Below are 25,063 nucleotides of genomic sequence, written 5' to 3' on the forward strand. Positions count from 1 at the left end.
GTAGGTTATATAAATTACTAAAGAGGAACACAAATTAGCATTACAAATCTTGCTGCAGATTTTCTGTTTGAGGGGGTAAACTTTTACAAATATTGTATGGAAAAGTTTATATATCTTGTAAACTATTGAATTAGGAACCTTAAGAGTTATTATCAGAGACAAATGGGTAGGACAGTGGATAAAGTGTTTGTTAGGGAGTTGGAAAGAACCCAACTCCAGACACTATTTCTGTGATATTGGACAAGGCACTTCTGTTTCTCTTGGTTTCCTCATCTGTTAATTGGGTATAGTAAAATAAAAACTCTTTTACCTTCTTCCATGGTTGTTGTGAGAATCAAATAATCTAACATTTGAAAAAGTGTTCAGCCTATTGCCAGCACATAGTAGATGTATAATGAATATTTATTTCGCTCCTACTCTTCTTTCCCACTACTCTCCCTTTCCTCTTTCCTTCTCCCTCCCTCCCTCTCTTCCTCCCTTCTTCCTTTTATCTTCCTAACTTCCATGATTCTACATTATAGCTTTTAACTTATATGCAGAAGGTTTTAAGGATTATGAACTCTGATGATAATGCAACATTTATCATGAATTTACAAATAATAGCTTTGGCTTTAAGTAAAAAGAGGCACTCTCTTAACAAAATGTAGAAGGAAATGATGTTCTTCACTGAAGGGCCCTGGGTGTTTTCATCATCTTAAAAAAAAAGAACATTAGGGGTGGCTAGGTGGCACAGTGGATAAAGAACCAGCCCTGGAGTCAGGAGTACCTGGGTTCAAATCCGGTCTCAGACACTTAATAATTACCTAGCTGTGTGTCCTTGGGCAAGCTACTTAACCCCATTTGCCTTGCAAAAAAAAAAAGGAAAAGAAAAAGAAAAGAAAAGAAAAGAAAAGAAGAACATTTAGAGTTGATTGGCATTAATTGGGATCAAATCCACATATTTTACGTGTTCTGTGGTTCTTTCTATGTTTAGAGTTAAGACTAGTTTTAATTTTAAAGAAGAGTTATGATTTCCTCATACTAAACTTATTGATAAGTAGAGTGCATTTCCATGGCACTCTTTATTTTCATTTTATCTCAATCATGATTTTGTTGATCCATCTAACATGCTAGTATGGTAGGTAGGTAGTTTAGGTTGATTTCTGTGCCAGCAGAAATACTGTGAATGATACTTGTTCATGACTTCCTACGTCTTAGCCTACAACAAACATCTGTAGGCACAGATTATTTTCTCTTATTCTCTCTAAAACTTCAGTCATAATGGTATATATGAATTGTTGCAATGTCAACTTTCAATACAGCAATGATATATGTTTCAGAAAGTATAATCAAAGCTACTTTACCTGTGTTTTCATTCCCTAAACACAATTACTTTGTCATTTTCAGTTTGTACATTATTATATCTCCTGATAACCCTCTCCCTCCAAAAAAGGTCTTCATGTGCCAGAGCATAAAAGTTGAGGAAACAGTTGCTGTTGTTGAGATGTTGAAATTTGGTTGAATTTTGCAAAACAAATAAGTACAAGGTAACTAGAGAAAAACTATCAATCTTCAATTAAATGTGATAAAGGATTGTACCCACAAATCGCAAACTAAAGAAGTTTTTTTTTATGTGAATGTAACAGACTTGTCCATGCTATTGTATTTAATGCTTTCCTATGCATATTATAACCTGGAATGTACTCTTTCCTTACATCACGCTCCTATAAGCCCTTCTTTCTCTTATCATACTGCTCAGGGACTATATCCTTTATGAAACCTTTCCTTATGCTCCCAATCCACCTATCCCTCCCAAAATACTTTGAGTTTGTACTTAATACCTATGAGAAAATCTTGAGAATATGTGTGAATGTATTATATACATATACACACACACACACACATTATCATACACACATATATGACTCACAGGTCTGATGATGCATTCTACTTCAATCTTGAGGAAAAAATTAGTATTAAGGGGATAGTTTCATTTCTCTTGAATATCTTGGTCTTTCATTAATTTGATAGTTTGACTTGTCTGTTGTTGACCTCTAGGGTACCTAATTGTCTCTAAATCAGTAGTTCTCTGATCCTAGGCAAAATATGTATATATTTATGTATGTATATACATATATGTTTGTAGGTTAAAAGGAGACTTTTAGAAAATAGTTGAGGTTTGACTTCAGACTTTGATCAGACTTTGATTATTAGAATTGGCAAAGAGCTACTATGTATTTAAATAACAAATTTGGGCAAAGCACAGATATTTTAAAATATTGTCTAATGTTTGTGCTATAATATATATTTTTGTTTGAAAGAATAAGTTATAAGTAAGTTTTTGATTATGTGAATTTTCATTGAAATGTTACATTTATAGTGATTTTATGAATAGTGAACATATACTTTTTCCTCATCACAATATCTAACATAGAATGTATTTTTATGATTGAAGCTACTAATATTTTCTATTTTTTTCTAATTTTAGGTTTTAGCATAAAAGCAGTTCCATTCCAGAATGCCATCTTGAATGTAAAAGAACTTGGAGGTAAAAACTTATAAAATCATTTATATATTTCATTAGAAATTATATTCTGATTTAGCTATAAAAATTTATTACATGGAATTAGATTGATAATAACTTGCCATTTCAACAGATCTTTATTTCTTTTATTTATTCTTTATTAAAGTTCTGAAACTTATTCAAGAAAACTGCTAAATATTATAACTAATGTTTAGTTATCTACCAGGAAAACTCATTGGGAATAGACCCCACTGTGCTGATAAGTGTTCTGTTTTAATTAAATTAATTATTATTAAAACCTTTAGAAAGGGAATTTGTGCTTTACAAAGAATCATTTTAGGGAGTTATTCTTGTTTCTGATAGTTTTTATTGGATTAAATCCTCTTAGGTGACATTTGTACTAATCATCACCACCTAAAATCATCATTGCCAGAATTTCTATAATTGCTTTAAGTTTCCAAAGTGCTTTACATTTATTATCTCATCTTATCCTCACAAGAGCAGTGGGTAATACTATTATCATCCTCACTTTACAGGTGAGGCTATTGATACTGAGGTAAATAAAATTTAAGTGACTTTCTCAGCTCCTCTCAGCTAGTAAATGACTTAGGCTGGATTTGAACTCAGATCTTGATTTCAGGTTCAGTGCTCTGTTCATTGCACCATCAAACAACTTATAATCATACATCTTTGCCAGTGTTGTCTTTAATGGATTAGTACATTTCCTGTACAGGCTGTGCAGAAACCACTTACTAATGTCTTCTAATAATTTCTCTTAGAACTTTTTAAAAAGCTTTTAAAAACACAAATCAGGGTCTCATCTATACATGTAACCTGTCAAGTACTGATATAATCTGTTCTGGAGATCTTAATTTCCTTATAGCAAAGAAAAATTTTGAGGTGTCATATAGGATATCTTATTTTAATGGAGTTCATGAGGCCCTTTTATGATATAATTATGTATCTACATGGTTTTAAATGTGGAATCTATTTTCATATGGATGGAAAGTTTGAAGAAAGTAACTTTACTGGATATGTTTCTTTAAATACTTGTACTGGCTATAGCAATTATTTTAAAATGAGGTTTTTGGTGGCTTTAATCAGTTTGTTTTCTTGGATATTTTCTGCTTTTATAAAGTAGCAGATTTTGAAATAGGCTACAAATGTCAACTCTATTTTCCTTCTGTGCTTTTAGAAAAAAATTCTTTCAAGATTTCATCTGGTTGGGTACTTTGTATTCCAACAGGTCACTAGAAATGATGATGACATTAAAATGCCTTCAGTGTGTATACATGTATGTTATATATCACAATCTTTTCCCTATTTTTATGTATTCTGTTGCTGAAGCAAAAACTTCTATTTATTTTCCTATATAACAGCCTTTGAAATTCTTCATCTATTTTCCAATTTAATTTTTTTTCTGGCTAATATATTTTTTACATTTGGTGTAGAATAACTTTTGTCACAACCCTTTACTTCCTAATATTGCTCGCAAAAACCTATCCTAGTGCAGTACAATTATGTGCTATTTGCTGAGATTTCATGTTTAATGGTAGCTCTTTCTGGAGTCTGTTTTATTTTGTTAAGAAGTTCTTATTGGTTCTAGGCTGAATTTCTGTGACTTTCATTCATTTGTTTCATCTTGCCACTCTTGTTTCCATCTGTTGACATCTTCCTAATACAGTTTCTGTCACCATGTTTCAAAGAATTTTTCTTCTTTTAATTTTTCCACATTAGACTCCTTTCTATAAAGCTTTCCTCAAAGAACCCCAAATACAGCCAAGTCTACTCCATCTTTGTCCTTAATATGTGTAGAGATAACTCTAGATGGCAAATCCACTGGACAGGAGCCTTATTGAGTTATTTTGTTTTAAACAACTAATGAGAATATTTCTAGTACTTGATACATGTGAATAATGTTTCTGTTTCTTTCCATCTTATCACCTCTCCATCTGTTTTCAGGTTTTTCTTGGAAAAAAACCTATATCACACTTGCCTTTTAATTACTTTCTTCCTCTATTTAGTTTTAACATTTTAACCATATTATAGAAGCAAGTAAAGCAATGGGATACACCATGGCATTGTTCTGGTGCTGAGCAGTTAACATTCAGAGATGCACTGATGTACTTATTTAATCTGTTCCCAAATAAATTTCCTTTTTCTTGTTTGGAAACTTATTTGCAATCATGAATTAAGATGTGAGCAGTTCAATTAGGGAGATACTTATTTTGTTTCATAATTTATAATCTGACTAACATGAATACGGACATTACATTTTCCCTCCTCTTTAACTTGAAATTAGAATGTAAGTTGGTTTTTCCTCTTCAATTTATTCTGTGGAAGTGTTGCCTGGGCTGTTGACATTGGAGAAATCAATAGAGAAGGAGAGAGGAAGAGAGAGAGATGGAGGGAGGAAAGAGAGAGAGAGAGAGAGAGAGAGAGAGAGAGAGAGAGAGAGAGACAGACAGACAGACAGACAGACAGACAGACAGAGACAGAGACTTAGAGAGAGATGCTTGTCTTTAAAGTCTCACCATTCATTGCTACTGCCATCAATCAAAAGGAAAGGGCTTCATTAAAATTTTTTTTTGTACTTTATTTTATCTTTATTTAAAGAAGGTGAAACTCTTTCCTTTTGTTGTTAAGAGAATAAAAATTGCAAGTCATGTCCATTTGCCCTGAGCACATGGAAGATAGCCTTGCACTAGTGATTGAATTATTTTTGAGGATTGTCAGCTAAGCCATTTTTAAAGATTTCTTCTTTCGGCAGCCAAACTGTTATATGAAACAGATGTTGACTGTGTACTGTTTCTTTGTTTGGCTCAAGGAATATGACTCCTTGTAGTGAAAGGTGGTGCTTGTTTGTACCATGCTAGTTACCTCCTGGTGCTGTTAATCTGTCTAGGTTGTTTGCATTTCTTAATTTCTCTAGAAATTATACAGGGCTAATCTTTGCAGGCATACCAGGGATCTCTGCTTTCTAGTCTAGATTTCACTAATTTAGCTCTTTTGTACCTCAGCCCTTTAGTGTCTCAGTCTAGTTCATGTTCAGACCCCCTCTTTGGATAGAGTATAATACCCATAGATTTTCATTTACTGTAGTCAGTCTGCTAGGACATTTGTACAGTCCTTCAAGGGGGAAAAAATCTTGGTACAGCTCTGTGTGACCACCATAGTAGCTGATTTCACAAATATGTTCCCTAAGGCAAGGACAATTGAAGATAATATGAACTTGTAAATCTTTGAAGTGTATTTTATAAAAATCATAGGGTCAAGGGGTGGCTAGGTAGCATAGTGGATAAAGCACTGGCCCTGGAGTCAGGAGTACCTGGGTTCAAATCTGGTCTCAGAAACTTAATAATTACCTAGCTGTGTGGCCTTGGGCAAGCCACTTAACCCCGTTTGCCTTGCAAAAACCTAAAAAAAAAATCATAGGGTCAGAAAAGTCAGATGAGAACGTTAGTCAGATTGCTTTTGTGGGACAGGTGGCATTTGCAAGGAAAAAAGGTAATCAGCTTGCCCACATAAGATCTCAGACAGGGTATTTGGAGAACAATGATATAAGATGCAGGAAACCATGCATTTGGCAAGGATGTTGACATGCAGAAGGGTGCAAAGAAAGCTCAGGAAACAGACTTATTCCCCCAAATACCTTACAACCATGCTGTAAACTGCATTACCATCCAGTTACATACCAGTGGGTACTTCATGCATTCCTTGCATTATAATGGGAAATAGAGGGTTAGTCAATGAACAATCTTGAATTGAGGTATTCTTCTACTTTGTGACATTAGATGTGTCTCTTGACCTCTTGCTATTCTTAATTTCCCTCTTCTGCAAATTCATAATTTGAATAACTATTACCACCCCCCCTTTTTTTTATAAGGGGATGAGGCTGAAAGGAAAAGGTATCAAACTTCTCTAGAGCAATATTTAAAAATTAGAATGTGATTCCAGCAAACATATATACCATATACCATATTACACAAACTGCTTTTTATAAACTTGTTTCCTTATCTAGAATGAGAACCATGTCATCTTGGAAAGGGGACAAACAGTTAATTCCTGGCTCCCTGGGCTATGTATTTTTCTCTTCAAACCAGGTCTATACTAGGGGAAATGATTTTGGGATTCATCCAAGTCACTTGGACATTAGTTAAAAGGCTCCAACTATCTGAATTGGTTGAACATGATCCCAGGGTGGTGTTATTCAAGCATTTTTTACACTTGCTAAGGGAACACCCAGCCAAACAGACAATGGAGCCAAATAAATGAATACAGGGGCCCAGAAGTAAGTTACTGACTAATATAGCCCTGACCTTAATTTTTGTTTTCTCTTGGATAAATATCCTAGAGCTTTTCAACCCTGTCGTCTTTATCATTTTTAGGATTAGGCCAAACCCTTGAAGAATGATATCTCCATATGTAGTAATAAAGTAGTCATGGCATTGCAGCTAGAAAATTGGTCTTGAAATCAGGAGGAGCCTTGATTCAAGTTTTCACTCTGATATATTGACTTTGTGACCTGGAGAAATCTCTTAAACTCTGTGACTCAGGCATAAGTTAATTGCAAAAGTAGGTACCAATTTGCTTCAGTGGAGAATATTTCCTCTCTGAGAGTTTCCTCCATTAGTGAAATTATAGATCTCTCTCTGCCAGGGAGAGAGTGAAATGGTACAATGGAAAGAGTGCTGGGCCAAGAGTTACGAGTCTCAGATGCTGTCTGTGTGGCCCTATGCAAGGCTGTCTGTAACTCTACAGTTCTCTATCTTCATCTGTGCTTCTGTCTGTCTCTTGATCTCTCTCCACACATATTGTGTATGTGTGAGTATGTGTCACATACTCATATAAGTATAGTAATGCCTATAAATATAATCATATGTATATATATATATGCACACATATTTATTCATAAATAGAAACATTCTCTTACCTTTTTGGTTATAATCATAACATCATGGATATACGAAAGTGTTAATCATGCAGATACTCAGTGATTCTGATATATTTTCCCTTTCAAAGTCTATGGTTATTAATTTAATTCTGTGACTTCTCTACCATAATACCCCCTAGAGAAGGGATACTTAAATCCTTATGGTTTGATTTCCTCTTCCCTAAGGGATTCAAAAGTATTTGTTACTTCTGGGTGTTGCCAAAGTAGAATGTTGATTTTCACTATGCCTTCAATATTTATTGGGAATTAGGAGACCATGATTTGGGTTTGAATAACCAATACTACTATTAAATTTTCTTAATCCTTTTCTGTCAGTTTCTTTATTTGTTGAAAAGAATAACTTTTTTACTTATCATAGTATGTATTTATGAGAATTAGATGATACAATCATTTATTTAATACAGACTAGGTATGCAATTAATAAAAAGACTGTCTCTGCTCTCAAATAGCTTACAGTACAATGGGTCACAGTCACAATGGAGTCAAAGCCAGACAGAGTAGCAGATGCAAAGTGGAATGAGCTGAGAATCCAGTTTCTGTCCTTTTTAAATGTTGGCATCAGGGAGAGTTTGGTACTCCATTCTCTAGCCCTCCAGGTAGTAGGAAGAGAAGGCTGAGGGGTAGTGGGCTTAGTCAAAGCTTTCATGTGAGGGCATCTAAAGAAGCAGGGACATACAAAAGGCCAAAAGGCCCTCAGGAAGTTTATATGTGAATTATATAAATTCATAATGTGAATTAAAGCATTTCTGTTATAAAGTGTTACATAAATGTAAAGTAGTAAATTATTTAGTATGTATTAATCAACTACTATATGCTAATACACTAGGCCTCCAACACTGAAAGCAATGACACAGTCTTGATTCTAAATGAACTTATGTGCAGTTAAGTCTATGGAAATTTAGATGCACTGGACAGTGTTGCTCACAGAATGATCACTTGAAGATTTCACCAGGTAGAAATGTTAGGGATGCCCTTTCCAAGCATTGGGCACAGAAGGCGAATACCAGTCAAAAAGAAGCTTTTGCTAAAGCAAAATGACATGAATGGATGACTGAAGGAAAATGACATGGAAATAAAACTGGAAAGATAAGTTGAGGACAAATTATAGTGGGTCTTCCATGCCAAGCTAAGAAGTCTCTATTTTGTTTAGTGGGTATTACAAAATCACTGAAGCTTTTTTGATCTAAGAAAAAATTGTTAGTCAATCTGGATATTAGATAAATTACTTTCAAAGTTGTGTGAAGGATGAAGAGAAAAGAAAAGGAATTATGCAAATATGAACTAGAGTGGTTGCTCTAGGAAAATAAAAGAACCATTTAGAGACTTTTTAGAAATAGAACTGATGGGACTTGACAACTGATGGGGGGGTGGGGAGGAAAGGAAAGAATCAAGAATGACTTCCTGGTTTTGATTTTGGAAGACTTGTTTAACAATCTAGACATGTAGGAGGAAGAGCTAGTTTTTTTGGGGGGGGGGATTAGGATTACTTCAGTTGGGATATGAAAATTTGTTATAATGGTAGGACATTAATTCTGTGCCTGAGATGTTGAACAGGTAGTGGAAAATATGGGACCAGAATTAAGGGGAGAGGGTGAAGATAGAAGTATTGATTTGGAAGTCATCCACATAGATTAGATGATTGAAGTCAAAGATGTGGATGAAATAGCCAGGGTAGAGAATTAAGAGGACAGGCCAAGGAAGAAGCCTTGTAGGATGGTCATACTATATGATCACATACATTTGAGAAGCATATGTCCCCACCTTCATGCCCTTATCAATATTAAGACCTAATCACTCTGTGGATGATAATAATATTGTCTGATTTCTATTACCATTGCAAAAGCTTTCCTATGTACTTGTCAGACTTTCACCAAGAATATTCTTTTTATTTGTGTAGATTTTTCTCTTAAAAAATTTGTACAACTAGAGAACAGGCATATAGCTCAATCATTTTTGCTATTTTCCTGGTCAACTATTCTCAAGAGAGGGGAGTAAAATCCATAATTTCATCCAAACCTTTGGTTCCTTTTTTCAGTTATCTCAAAATTTGATCTCTTAGTGTTCATAGTTCACCTCTCTTTTCTAATCTGAATTTCTTTAGTGCTGGGTCTACTTTGCAGCACAGCACATTAGGTACCATGATGTTAACAACCTAATATTGTACCTTCTTTATTATTGAGGCAAAGAAATCTTTATTGATTTTATTCCTTCCAGCTTTTGGATGATTTGACTGAATTGGGTCTCTTCTTACCAAGCTTTTTGTTAATTTGTTTGCCCTTTCATTAATCTTCCTTCATTCTCCTCCTGTGTGGTTCTGTAATTGATATTTAAGCTAGTCTGGCTTGAGCTGTCATTTCCTTCTTTTTGGCATGGAGATCAAGTATTTGCAGGCTGAGGCCATTTCTGTGATCTTAATGATTCAGGAAAAAATGAAAAGTGTTAAAAGACATTATATCACCTAGAGTTACTTGTTTTGCACACCATATAATCCCATTTGTATAGTTCTAATTTAGTATTGATTTTCTGTACAGTTCGAGACTTCTGTAGGATCTGTATTTTGACTCATTTTTTCCACTCCTCTAGGTCCATCTTTGTTCTGTCATCATTGAGTATTAAAATCTTTTCTTTTAATTTGGAAGTTCTCTATAAAATTTCACTGCCTATTGCTTTGTAACAGCTTTTATCATATAGCTGCAATTATTTTGATGATAGTCTTTTTTCACCATCATATAGAATGATGATATTCTTGTGAGCTGTCTTTCACTATAGTTCAGTTTTTTGATTGGTTAATAGAATTTCAGAATAAGAATCTCTCATTTAGATTTTCAGCAGATAATTTGTTTGTAGCTAATCTAAAAACTGTGAAGGGCGGATATTTTTTATGCCATCTTAATTCATCACTGAAGAACCAGCCTATTGTTGATATTTCTGCATCTCTTGTATTTTACTCAGAGAGTAGACTGCCAATTGGCTAAAATCTACCAGAGCTTGTGCTCTGCTAGAGAATTCTTATTTATGTTGTCTGAACCCCAAATTCCAACATGATTTTAGAACTCTAGTCTTATATTGACATCTTCACATAAAGTTTTTATGCCTTCATTTTATCTGATGTATTACATATTGGTTATCATTATAAACTTTGTTTCCTTTCAGTGCCTTTCTTTTGATAAGGCCAATTTTCACTTTGGAACTAATGAATCTCTGTACCCACTCTATCTCCTTGACAGGGCAGAGCCACTCATTAATAGAACAACACTTGTGGTCAAATTTTGAATTATTGTAGCACTAGCAACTGAACCTTTGTCTAATTTATTGTGATCAAACCTCCCATCTTCATTCTTTTACTTTTCATAACTAATCACTCTGACTTGGTATATGCTATGCTGTACTGGCATCCATCTGTATTCTTATTGCCACTCTAGGAACTCCAGTCTATTCTCTGTATAGTGGTCCACGTGACTCCAGTTTTTTGCTATCTCCTGTCTTTCCGGCCTTACTGTGACCACCTTCCTTTTATATGACTTTGCCTTCTCCAGATTGTTTTGACTCACTTTGCAGGACTTTGCTCACCATTCATTGGACCATTCTAACAACTGTCTCTCTACCTATATCTCTACCTTTTTTCTAACACTAAATTGCTTTTTTTCCCTACTTAAATTATTCAGACTTCATTCTCATTCACCTAATGTACTTCACTATCTTCACTTCAGCAATTTCTCTCACTAATTTCCAGTCCCAACTGGTTATACACTTGAGGAGATTCATCTTTGTATAGGTCACAATATTCTACAGTTTATGGTTGTTCAATAATATTTGATGAAATGAATAAATATGATTTTCTCTTCAAATGCACCATTTGTTTTAGAAAATTTAGACATTCATTGAAAGATAAAGTTCTGTTTTCTCAGTTTGATCCCTCTGACTCTTTCCTTTTTAGCCTAAGTGTTAGTTAGACTATTATAGACTAAGTTAGACTATCATAACATTTTTGTGTATGTGATTTTTTTAATCTTCTGATTTTTTTATTTTATATATTTCATGTGTTTTATTAAACCTCTATCTTCCATCAAGTCTACTAATTATACCATTTTTTATTTTCATTTGAAATTGTGATTTCTCTTTAAAATATTCTAGCCTATTTTACTGGCCTTCAGAAAATCCTAAGAAAATCCTAATTATTTCCTTACTGCCCTCATAGGAAAACCCCTTTGGGAAAAATTTGGACTTTTTGTTTGGGAGTTAATAGGATGAACGATCTCAAAGTCACCATTTGCTTATTATACCTTGAGACAAGAGACCTTAAAGAAGGAGGAAAAGTAAACACCTTGAAGATATGAAGATAACAATTTGTAGAATTAGAGTATACCTTTTTGCTTCCATCCTGTCTAGTCTAGGGTCAAATTGGAGTGGTAACCTTTTATGCCTTTGCTCATGTAGTTTATTGGACATGAAGTGTTATCTTCTTGTTGGCAATTTTGTTGCTTAATATTAATATTTGTAAAATATTTTCCTCTTATTTTCATCATGACTGCTGAAAAGTTGGATAATACTGGTCTCCATTTCTTTTTTTTTTTTTTTTTTTAGGTTTTTGCAAGGCAAATGGGGTTAAGTGGCTTGCCCAAGGCCACACAGCTAGGTAATTATTAAGTGTTTGAGACCGGATTTGAACCCAGGTACTCCTGACTCCAAGGCCGGTGCTTTATCCACTAGGCCACCTAGCCGCCCCTGGTCTCCATTTCTACAAAGAGTTAATGGGTTCAGAGAATAAGTGATTTGCCAGCAAGTCAGTTAGCCATACAATCTGATAATTTTTTTAAAGCATTATTAATTGTCTTGTTTCCTTTGGGAACCTTAGGTCGAAATCCTGTTCTTTTCTGGATTGGCTCTTATACTTTGTGTGTAATCATATCCTCACAGGATAGAAAAATTTTATCTTTGAGTTCAGTGTGGCAGGTCACTAGCAGAAAGATACCAGAGGAAATCACAGGGTAACCATTTCAAATATCTGGGCCATGTAGTAGTCACGTGAAAGCTTTTTTTTTTTTTTTGAGGACCATAAAAGGCTTGACATGTGTAAAATATCACTTTGTTAGATTCTGGAATTATTTTTTGTTTTTAATGTTCAATGACTGCCATTTCATAAATGCTGTAGTTTGTTGACCTAGAGGAGCCTGAAGAGAAAGTTATCTGCTTCAGCTCTAAATCAAACATTTTTAAAAGGGGAGGAGGGTAGAGAGCATTTTAATATCTGTAGCTGGGAAAGAAGCATTTGGAACTGCGCAACTGGCAATGTAGCAACTAAACAGAAGGGATGATTCTTGGGCCAGTGTTGGACATGAACTGAGCTAAATGTAACCCTGTCTGATTTCCCAGTAAAATCAGAGGGGACGACCCTGGCAGTACTATGGATTTGTACACTGGGATAGATAACAACAGCAAGATTTTCAGCCCTGTGGTTGCTAAAAGAAATAGTTTGTGTGATACATCTGTGTTTTAGAGTATTCTATGTCTAGTACTTAGTATTTATTCCAATGTATAAGAATACCATCTTGTAAACTTAAGCTTTTTCAACTGTATTTTTTATGTACCATGGTCCCCCAATTCTCCCTTTAATGTATGTATCTATTTGTCCTTGAAACGATGTTATTTTATGTTTTTAATTTATTGCAACTAGAAGCATATGGTTACTTGAATAAAGTCTTTAAATTGCTTATCGGGGAGAGGTAGGGGGAGACATTTTACAATTGCTGATGAACTTGAAATTTTGACTATGGTTTGCCTTTACTAGGGCAAACAATTTTGATTCACACTTCAACACTTGTGTATTCTGGCTTAATTTTAAATATAGAGCATTTGCGCTCTCTCTCTCTCTCTCTCTCTCACACACACACACACACACACACACACACACACACACACACACACACAGACACACCCTTACAAGGGCCATTAGATATTTGCAACTTTTTAAAAACATATTAAATATGACAATATTTCCAACATTGCCTGCCTTATCTGTATTTGTATGTGTATGTATACATAACATAATTTTCCTTTTTTTTTTTACCATCACTGTCATTAGGTCCTCTTTCCAATAAATCTTTCCCTTTTCCCACTACTTACCCAACCCCTTGTCCCAGAGTCAAGTAAAACAACTCTCTTGACTGTTTCTGGATATGTATATTTCATTCTGAACTTATATTCTATTGCCTCTACTAAAGGTTAAAAGCTTGATTCATCATTTTTCTGGTCTAGATTGGTCACTGTATTTACATTTTTATGCTTTTCACAGTTGTGTTGTAATTTTGTAAACGTTCTTCTTGTTCTGGTCACTTTGCTCAGAATATTCCCAAATTTCTCTTAATCTACTCCTTTAGAAATTTCTTACAGTACAATAATAATCCCATTACATCCATAAAATTAATAAGGACCATTTCTTTACCTCTTTCTTTGACTTTTTTTTTGGGGGGGGAGACATATATGCCTAGTAGAGTATTAGTTTATCAAAAGGCATGTTATAGTTTGATTACCTTATGTTGCAAAATCAGATTGACTTCCTGAATGTTTGGTTAGGTAGTTATCTATCTTTTGAAATTGAAGATGATCTCAACATCAAGTAAGTGATGTCATAATTTGCACATAAGATTGATTAAAGTAAGGTGCTGTTGTGACCTAATGATTTGATATAGATCAGTTGGTGATCAATGGCTTTAACCTTTTAGAGTCAGGTCTTTTCCATGACTCTGACTTCAGCAGTATAGTATTGTTTCTCAATGGTCTAATCATCAGTATGATTATCACCATAAAGATTACCAGATTGATGAATGCTTGGATTTGTTCATAGTTCTACTTGCTTTCATTAGTATAAAACAATTGTCAATTTCCTCCTTTATTATATTATCCAGTTTGGATTTCACAGTTGTTTCTTAGCATTGTTTCAGTTGATATTTATCTTAACTTTAGTTTGCCTTCTTTTGAGAACCATTTGCTTATATTCTTTGACCATTTATGTATTGGGGACTCTTGATCATATATGCTTGAAAAAATTTCCTTTATATATCTTGGATATCAGACCTTTTTCAGGGAAGTTCACTGAAATGATTTTTTTTCAATTTTCAGTATTTTTCTTCTAAGTGAAATAATTTTATTTGTGCAAAAGTTTTTAAATTCTATATAACCACTATCATTCATTTTATATTCTATAATTCTCTTTATCCTTTCTTTGGCATTCTATTTTATTTGTAACTTTTTAGATCTAGGTCATATAATCATATGTAGCTTATTATTGCAAAACATATGACATCTTGGCCTAAACATAAAAGATGGTTATCTTTCTGGTTTTCTTAGTAATTTTCATTCAATAATCTACCTAAGTATTCTATCAAACGCTAATCAAATACTAGATTTGATTGTCTCTGGATGTTATGGACCTAATGTGTCCTATTAACTAACTTTTTTTTACTTTTCAAACAGGAGCAGTTAGTTTTGAATAATATTTTGTAGTATAGTTTGAAATCTAGTACCAGAAGTTACCCTTCCTACCCACTTTTCTCCTGAGTATCTTGACTTTTTCCAGTTTTGTAAAGTAATCTTTTCATAGTTTGTTTGGCATGTCATTGGTTCTGTAAATTAATTTAAGTTTTATTATCATTTTCTTATATTTCTATGACCCAACCAAGAATAATTAATAGCTCCCTAATGATGTTAATCTCTCTTTAATCTTTTACAGACTTTTGTAGTTTTATTTATCTAATTCCTATGAGTGTCTGTAATTGTAGATAGTTTATAAATATCTATAGTTATTTTAAGGGAATTTTTTTCTCTTACTGTTTAAATTAATTTTTGTTGAATATCTAGGATTCTATAAGGAACATATATCATCTTCAAAAAGGGGATCTTTTAATTTCCTTTTTGAGTATGCTTATTCCCTCAAATTACTTTTCTTTTACTATAGTTGGCATTTCTGGAACTATAAAAAATCAAGGTTGTGAGAATTTGTGTCCTTGCTTTTGCCCCTGTCATTACTGGATAAACTTCATTTTTTCATTGAAAATTAAGCTGTCTCTTGAATTTAGATAGATTCTGTTCAACATATTAAGGAAAGGTCCTTTTATTCATATTTAATTTTTTAAAGCAAAGTGATGTGCTTTGAATAAAATCTTTATTCATATATTGATAGTATAAATTCAGTGCAAAAGAAGGATAAAAATAAAAATATTGCTATAGCCCTTTTCTGATATTTTATTCATCATTTGGAAATCCATACTCATTAGATGTTTCCCAGTAGGTTTCTTTTTCATTTTCTTTTTCTTATTCTTCCCTCTCCGAGGTAGGAATCAGTACCATATTTATCTCATGAAATGATAGTGGTAGAATTTCTTCTTTATTTTTCAAAGAATTTACTTGATTTTAGAATTATTCTTAGAATGAATGCATGGTAGAAATCACTTGAAAATACATCTAGTCCTAGAGTTGTTTTTTCCTTTGGGAATTCCTTTAAGATAAGATTAGTTCAGTTGATTTTTCTGGGATGTGGTGGTATAAATTTTCTATTTCTTGTCCTGTTAATTTAGGTATTTTTGTAGACATTCAACCATTTGACTATCATATTATTTTGACATTTGACTAAGGAAAAAATTTCCAATCTTTTGTTGATTGCAGACATTTGGACATGTTAAAATTTCCCCAAGTATTTCTGTGGCTGCATTTCAAAAATATTTATTTGTTAAACTACTTATTTAATGGGACTAAATTTATTTCTCATTAAAATTGAATACTTTCTTCCAATGTCCTCTATTGATTATTTTTATTATGTTTAATAAAGGCTAGCCTTACAATTTGTTTTTCTTTGTTTTAGAGTTTTAATGACCTGGTATGTGATTAATTTTTGTTGTAATGGTTTCTTGAATACCTGAGAACTATATATAGTCTCTTCTGTTTCCATTACATAATTGTCAGGAATCTATAATATCTAATTTTTCTGAAATTCCACTTTTCTTTATCCTTTGGTTATAAAAGGAGCCTTAACGAAGTATGATGGTTTTGCTGTCCACTTTATGTAATTCAAACTAGCTTTTCCATTAAGCCCCTATTTAAGTTTTTATTGTTGCCTTTTTTGATCCATGATTCCCATCCCTGCTTTTATGAATTTGCCTAAAATATAAATTCTACTGCAGCCCCTCAGCCTCATATATGAAAATCTTCATTTAAAATATTTTTGTCTTCCTCTCTTCCACCTTTATTACATTTTCTAGTAAATTTTTTTTCTTCATTTTTGAGTGTGTGTGTGTCTTCTCATTCACATTCATTATTATGATTACTAATTCCATGTTGCTGTTCCTTTTTTATTTTTTGTTTTCTCTAAACTCAGGTGATTAAAAATATCAACATTAGTATAATACCAAGATTTAAGTATAGTTTGAGATAGGAAAGAAGCAACAGTGGGTGAACAAAGGGAGGAGCAGTTCATATATGTATTAAAGCAATCAGTAGCAACAAAGTGGTAGTATTTAAGAGCAAGGACAAAAAGAACAATCTAGGACTAAAACAATGTTTAGCAAAACCAGTGTCAAGCAGTTCAATTTTATCTAAAATATTTGTGCCATTTGTTATACTCAATTACCTTTGAATTTCTGTCTCTACTGGAGAATCTTTTTTTTTCAATATTTTATTTTTTACCAATTACAAGTAAAAACAATATAATCATTTTTTTCAAATTTTGACTTTCAAATTCTCTTCCTCCCTCCCTCCTACATTGACAAGGCAAGCAATTTGACATAAGTTATACATATGTAGTCATGCAAAACAGTTCTGTGTGAGTCATGTTGAGAAAGAAAAATATAGACAAAAACCCCAAGAAAAATTAAAAAATAAAGAAAAAGTATCTTTGATCTACATTCAGGCTCCATCAATTCTTTCTCTGAAGATGGACAGCACCTTTAGGTCCTTCAGAATTTTCTTGTATCATTGTATTTCCTGGAATAGCGAAGTTGCTGTTACCGTAACTCCTGGTTCTGTTCAGATCAGCTTGCTTCCATCAGGAGAAAACTCTTAACAGTACAGCTCAGTATCTGTTCTGCATCTTCTAGTTTTAGATTTACCTTGGGGACCATAAGGCAAAGTTGACACAGAGAATTATAAGAGAATTCTGAATATAGAAAAATTATAATCACATGCGAATTCTGTTAGTTTTTTAATGCTTTTAGATCTGGGAATCTTGATAAGGGTGTGGAAGGTACTTTTCTCTTGAGATGCAAATTGACTTCTATTGTTTCATTGTTTAATGTAAAATTTGTACCCTGTCTCCTCATTTCCAATTCCCCCCTTCAACCTTCTACCTGCTTTTAGTTACATAAGGGTGGGGGGGGCATTCCCTTTTTTTTGCTCTTAGTGCCCAGATAAGGGGCAAGGCTATAAAACCTGAACTGGGACAAACTGCTCTCTCTGGCCCAGTCAACTCTCTCAGACTGTCTTGCTTCTCTTTTTATCTCTCTCTGTATCTCTGACTACTAAGCAACCCAGCCTAGCCTTTTGTTATTCACCCTGTCCCAAAGTGATTGTTGACTTTCCAGGAGGAGGCAAAGTTTTTTTTTAATTTATTTTTTATTCTAATTTTGTACAAATTTTTTTTTACATTAATAAAATATTCTTGTTTACAAGTAAACAAAATACCCCTCCTCCCCCATGAATATAGATAGACTTGCTTGGGTGAAAAAAGTAAAGGGGAGAGAAAAAAATTAAAATAAAAAAAATAGTAATAATTGTAGGTATGGCCAGGTGGCACAATGGACGAGGCACCAGCCCTGGAGCCACGAGCACCCGAGTCCATATCCAGGCTCATAAACCCAACAATCACCCCGCCATGTGACATGCAAGCCACCCGATCCCCACTGCCCTGCAAAAACCAAAAAAAAAAAAAAGAAAGAAAAAAAGACCTACAATAAAATAAAATAAAATTAGTAATAATAGTACGGGTGGCTGGGTGTAGACAGAGCATTGGCCCTTGAGCCAGGAGCACCTGGGTTCAAATCTGGCCCCAGACACCCAAAGATCACCCTGCTATGTGGCCCTAGGCAGGCCATCCAGCCCCACTTGCCCTGCACCCTCCCCCAAATAATAATGACAAAAAATGTGCTTGAGTCTTTCTTCCAACACCAACAACTCTGTCATGGGTGGATCTCATTCTTTATGATAAGTCTATCACAAAAGTTATTTCCTTATTTTTCCACCATTGCCATTGCTGATCACAACTCCCTCCTTTCTTATTTCTCCACTACCATGTACTCTATTTTCTCTCTCCTTTCACTCTGACTCTGCTGTAGGGTCACTGAGTGGCACAGCAGACAGATCCCTGGTCCTGGGGCCAAGAGGCCCTGAGCCCCCATACCACCCCTTAGGCCCAGAATCCACCTGGCCCTATGGTCCTGGGCAGGCCTTCCATTCCCAGCCCCTTGCAAGAAGTAAGAAAGAAAATGTGTTATATCTGGCCACTCTCCCACCATGGTCCATCCTCTCCTCCTTTATTCACATCCCCACCCCTTCCCCCTGCTCCCCCCTCCTTCTTACTCCAGATGTCTATACCCTATTGAGTATATATTATGCTGTTTCCTCTCCTAGCCATCTCTGATGAGAGCAAAGGTTCCCTCATTCCCCCTTGCCTCCCCACTTCCATATCATTGCAATAGCTCATTATAATAAAAAAAAATCTTATGTGAAATATCTTGGACTATTCCCCCCCTCCTTTTTCTTTCTCCCATTCCATTTCCCTTTTTTTCTATTGACTCCATTTTTACACCATATTTTATCTTTGAATTCAGCTTTCTCCTGTGCTTCAAATATAAAAGCTCTCTCTACCTGCTCTATTAACTGAGAAGGTTCATACGTGTATTATCAGTGTCATTTTTCTATGCAGGAATACATGCAGTTCATCCTCATTAAGTCCCTCATATTTCCCCCCTCTCCTCCAATCTCCATGCTTCACCTGAGTCCTGTATCTGAAGATCAAACCTTCTGTTCAGCTCTGGCCATTCCAAAAGGAACATTTGAAATTCCCCTGGTTCGTTGAAAGTCCATCTTTTTCCCTGGAAGAGGACATTCAGCCTTGCTGGGTAGTTCATTCTTGGCTGCATTCTAAGCTCTTTTGCCTTCCGGTATATTGTATTCCAAGCCCTACGAGCTTCCAATGCAGTTGCTGCTAAGTCCTGTGTGATCCTGACTGCAGTTCCATGATATTTGAACTGTGTCCTTCTGGCTGCTTGTAATATTTTCTCTTTGACTTGGGAGCTCTGGAACTTGGCTATAATATTCCTAGGGGTTGGTTTTTTGGGATCTCTTTCTCAGGGGCATCGGTGGATTCTCTCCATTTCTATTTTGCCCTCTGCTTCTAGAATATCAGGGCAATTTTCCTATAGTAATTCTTTGAAAATGATGTCAAGGCTCTTTTCCTGATCATGACTTTCCAGTATTCCAATAATTTTTAAATTATCTTTCCTAAGTCTGTTTTCCATATCAGTTGTTTTTTCAATGAGATATTTCACATTTTCTTCTAATTTTTTCATTTTTTTGTTTTGAAGTATTGATTCCTGATTTCTGTTAAATTCATCAATCTCCCTGAATTCTGTTCTTTGTCTGAAGGATTTGTTCTCCTCAGAGAGTTTTCTTATCTCTTTTTTCCATCTGGCCAATTTTGCTTTTTAAAGCATTCTTCTCCTCAGTAACTTTTTGAACTGTTTTATCCATTTGACCTAAACTGGTTTTTAGCATGCTATTTTCTTCAGCATTTTTTTTTTATTTCCTTGACTAAGCTGCTGACTTCATTTTCATGTTTTTCCTGCATCTCTCTCCTTTCTTTTCCCAGTTTTTCTTCCAACTCCCTCATTTGATTTTCAAAATCTTTTTTGAGCTCTGTCATAGCCTGAGCCCAATTTCTGTTTTTCTTGGAGTCTTTAGATGCAGGAGCTTGTGCTTCCTCATCTTCAGACTGAGTATTTTGATCCTTCTTGGGCTCATTTGCAAAATATTTCTCAATAGTCTTCCTTTTGTTTCTTTGCTTGCTCATTTTCCCAGCCTGGGCCTGGTTTTAGGGGTGCTTCCTGAGCTTTTGGGATACTCCCACAAGGGTCTCAGTGTGTGAGGTTCTGTCCTCCCTCCTGGTCTGTGAATGACCATAAGCTCCTCCTTCTGCCACGGGGCTGAGGTGGGGGGGCCCTGTTGTTCTATAGGGGGCGCCTAGACTGCGATCAGGATCTGAATGTGTTCAGAGCCCCAGAGTCCTGTTCCAGGGGCAGAGGACAGAACTGGCTGTCTCTCTTCACTCCCCTCCCTCAGCTCAATGGGCTCATGCCCTGGGGGGTCCTGCCTGCTTCTGTTTCCTGGATCAGGGCTGCAGAAAGACCAAGCTGCTGGCTGTCTGTGCCCCGAGGGCTGGGCTCCACGTGCTTGCTCTGGCAGAGGTCCCCCGCTGTTCCCCCATTTTGTGCCCTGTGCTTCCCGGGGTGCAGCTCCAGAGACCTCCAGCTCCCAGGGCCCTGGGGCTGCCTCCGGGAGGCTGAAGTTCTTTGGCTCTGGCGGGCCACCCCTCTGGCTGGCCGCCTCTCCGATCCCAGGGAGCAGAGCCTTTCTGCTCTTCTCCAGGTTACCTTGAGTAGGAGAACTGCCTCACTGGGTCCCTTTGTGGGTTCTGTCTCTCGAAAGTTTAGTTAGAGTCCTTAGCTGATGAATTTTATCAGAGAGCTCCCAAGACTCGATCCCTTCTTGTCGCCATCTTGGCTCTGCCCCCCAGCTATACTGGAGAATCTCTTCGTAGACTGGAGCCTCCCTTGTCTCCTTACTTTCCTTAATCTGGTGAAACTGTTAAGGACAGTGATGAACCTATCCAAATACAAATTTTCAGTTGTTTTTTAATGCATTGTTCTTAATCAAACAGTTTGCTCCCTGTGAATTTGCTTATATCTAGTCTTGTATCAACTCTACTTTTTGATTTCTTTAATATTATTGATATTTATTCTATGATTATTGACAAGTTTTTTTATTATCATTGAATAATTTCTTGTGGTCTATAGACATTAAATCTGATTATCTTATCGCTGGTTAAAATAGAAAGATATGAGTTATACAGTTATAGAAATCAGAACTGGATGGATGACAAAATCCAAAGGAGAGAAAATGAATAAGTCATTGTCATCCTGTGATAATTTATGTAAAATTTTTTGCAAAACTTGAAACACTTTAACATATTAACTTATTATAATTATAATCTTCAAAGGTCTCTATTAGAATGCCTCTTCATTTTGTAATTTCTGTTTTTCTTAATGACTTAGATGTCAGTTGGACTTGTATATGTTTTTCATTCTAGGAACATCCTATCTATGTTCAGAGAAAATTTCATTACCAAATTGGCTGCAAGGTGATGAATCTTTCAGTTATAGCAGCACTGGAGAATCTTATGCTAAATGAGAGTTGAGTTCAGTAGATTGTTCCGATGCAACAATAGGATGTTGAAAGAAAAGACTTGGTTAATGATATAATAGTATGCTTTTCAAATTTAAGGATGATTCAGAGCTGGAAGGCTTAGTTAACACATTGGATGACAGAATAAGGATCCATAAAAATCTTGACACAGAATCTGATAAACTGGATAGCGTTGTCATATATTAAAATTCCACATTGGAGTCAGAAAGACCCAGGTTCAATCAATATTTCCCTAAGCATTATTAAATACCTATTCTAGGTCAAGAATTGTTATGCTTCCTCTGTCACTTAGGATTTTACTTGACTAGTTGTAACCTTTCTCCTGAATCTTGATTTTTTTATCAATAATTGAGGATGCTAATACCTTCCTCAAGAAGTTGTATGGTAGAGTAGATAGAGGCTTATCCTTTCAGTCAGCAAGACATGAGTTCTCTTCTTTCGTTGTAATATATTACAATGAGCATGGGTAAGTCACTTTACTTCAATGCCCCAGGCACCTCTCTAAGACAGTAAGTTACAGATGAATTGCTGATTTTCAGCTTCAGAAATGTATATTAGGTATTCCTTACATGTACTCATGAAATCTCAGTTCTGAGAAAAATTAAATAAAGTACCTATCTTATAGAGTTTTTGTTAAACTAAAATGAGTTGATATCTATAAAATAGTCTACACATCATATAATACTATGTAAACACCAGTTGTTTTTAAATGAATTTTGGGTTATAAAGTCAGCTGTAGATGTACACAATGGTGAGGGAGATACGACTAGATGGTAATCTTTGGGTTTTAGTGAACTTCAGGTTCAAAATCAGTCAGTATTTTATGGCAAAAAAAGTCATGTAACCTCAGAATTTCCTTAGAAAGGAATAGTGTTCAGAAATTAAGAGATCATTTCTCCATTCTTTTCTTACCTAGTCAGATCAATTCTGGAGTACTAAGTCACATTTAGGAACAAAATTATTTAGTTGGAATTTTCAAAGGAGGGTGAAGAGAATGTGATTATTGGTTGAGCAAACTGGGGATTTTAAGTTTGTGTCACTCTTGTATTTTATCTTTGTTTATGTACTTGTTATTATAGCATTTCTTCATATTTTTTGAAAATTTTAATTTGCTGAAGAATTGATTGTGTAGCCAAAACAATATCAAGCTATCTCTGACATTTTTCCTTATTGAAATCACTTGTAATTATATCTTTTAATTTGATTATTTAAATGTTTATTTGCTTTTAACTGCTAAAATTTTTTTATTCCTAACCTGTTAAACTCATTATAGATCTCCTGTCCCACCCCTGTCAAGCAAATAGGCATTTGATCTTACTATGTACTAGGCAGTATACTAAATGTTGAGAATAAAAACTCAAGCAAATAGACAGTTCTAATCCTCTTAGAATTTAGATTCTAATGGGGGAAGAAGATAGCATGCAAAAAAAGATGCTGAAAACTGGACACTGAGGAGGACAGCATGATCACAAATTCTAGAGAATCAGAAACAGCCATTGGCTTCTGCCCTTCTTCAAAATGGATGTCCTGGGAGGTACTTACCAATTTAAGAAAGTAATTTTAGGGACAGAGGGATATACAAGGTAAAGACGAATGCCAGAGAGGTATGATGAACAAAGATGAGAAGGCTTAGGGGAGGAGGGATGTAGAAATTGGAAGGGGGTAGAGAAAGTGGTATATTCTGGTTGAGAAAACCATAGTTACTTTCTTCCATCTTCCATGATGAGAAAATAGCTAAAACATGGTACAAAATCCTAAGAATCTAGATCAGAACTGAGAGAGGATTTCAGGGTTGCTAGCCTGAATCCTTCTTCAAAATGGATATTACAGGAGGAATTTGCCATTGGGCCAAAGAAACTGCAAAAATGAAGGGATATTCCAGATATATCTATAGCATATGATAGAGATATTTAGAGAATTTCAGAAGTGGAATTGGAAGAAGATTGTATACTGTAGAGATGTCAGCGGATAGGTAGGTCACTAGAAAAATGACAACCTGAAGAGAATTATTGTATCCATAATAGGCAAGGGAAGTGAAAAGAGGAGAAAAAATTCCATTGTGTTCTCCATAAGACTCAATGCAGCATGGGTTCTACTAACTGCAGGGTTGTAGGTATGGGCCCAGTCATGAACTTTTTATCTGCTGCTTAAGAACTAACCTGGCTAATTTTGTAGGTTCATCAAAATTGATACATGATGATGAATTGTTTAGATATTGACACTGGTGATAGAGGCATTATAGTATGGCAAAATAGAGATAATGCCCACATCTATGAAATTCCTAGTTTTTAGGTATTGATTTATATCTGAGTTAGCATCAAAAGATCATTTATGGTCTTTTGATAGCTGTCAGAAGAAATGATATGGGTAAAGAAACAATGAGAACTGAACTAAGGTGGTGGCTATGTGATTAGTAATATTTGGCAGATATGAGAGGTATTATGAAGGTAGAATTGATCTGTAGTGGTAATTGGATTTCACGAGTGAGGGAGAGGAAGGTCAAATTTTGAATTTTGGTGAATGGATAAATGGTGAAATCCTCAGTGTAACTTGTGAATTTTGGAGGAAGGACAGATTTTGAAGGGAAAGACAGTTTAGAATACTGCATTTGAGAGGTTTCCATGATATCCAGAGTTAGATTTCTAACAGACATTTGATAATGTGGGACTGAATTCAGGTGAGATATTCAGATTAGATACCTAGATTTAGATGTTCTCTGTCTAGAGATAATACTTGAACCCAGGAGAGGAACAAAAAAGATGTTGTGGATAGAAACAAGTAGAGTCAGAACAGGGACCTGGGGAAAAACCCACACTCTTAGGCAAGAGAGGTATGATGTTTCAAAAATGATAAAGAGCTGTCAGAGGAGAATCAAAGGAGAATCAGAAGTTCTAATTATAGAACCAAAGAAAAGTAACTGGAAATGATAAGTGATATCCAAAATTTTAGAAATGCTGTGTGGATTAACTTAGAAGGATTTTAGATTTAACAGGGAAGAGATTAAAATGAGAGTTTTAGTAGAAGAGTTGAATGCTAATAGATTGAAAAAATGTAAGAAATGAATAGGCAGAGAGGAAGTGAGTATACTGTGTATTATTCTTTCTAGAAGTTTTTTGATGAAAGGGAGAAATGTTAAA

The 25,063-nt window shown here is 35.0% G+C and overlaps 1 protein-coding gene across 9 annotated transcripts in view; it reads left to right on the plus strand.

Annotated features, from left to right (window-relative positions):
• The window catches only part of ARL15 (ARF like GTPase 15), a 521,133-nt gene that overhangs the window by 192,654 nt on the left and 303,416 nt on the right, over positions 1 to 25,063 (plus strand). For 7 of the 9 annotated variants that reach the window (XM_074202516.1, XM_074202517.1, XM_074202515.1 and 4 more), the window contains exon 4: positions 2,468 to 2,527. The exons of the other annotated variants lie outside the window; for them this stretch is intronic. In XM_074202516.1, the coding sequence (XP_074058617.1) occupies positions 2,468 to 2,527 (60 nt within the window). The remainder of the gene's footprint in view (positions 1 to 2,467; positions 2,528 to 25,063) is intronic. 9 annotated transcript variants of the gene reach the window in all.

This window comes from Macrotis lagotis, chromosome X, assembly GCF_037893015.1.
Source record: "Macrotis lagotis isolate mMagLag1 chromosome X, bilby.v1.9.chrom.fasta, whole genome shotgun sequence".
NCBI lineage: Eukaryota > Metazoa > Chordata > Mammalia > Peramelemorphia > Peramelidae > Macrotis > Macrotis lagotis.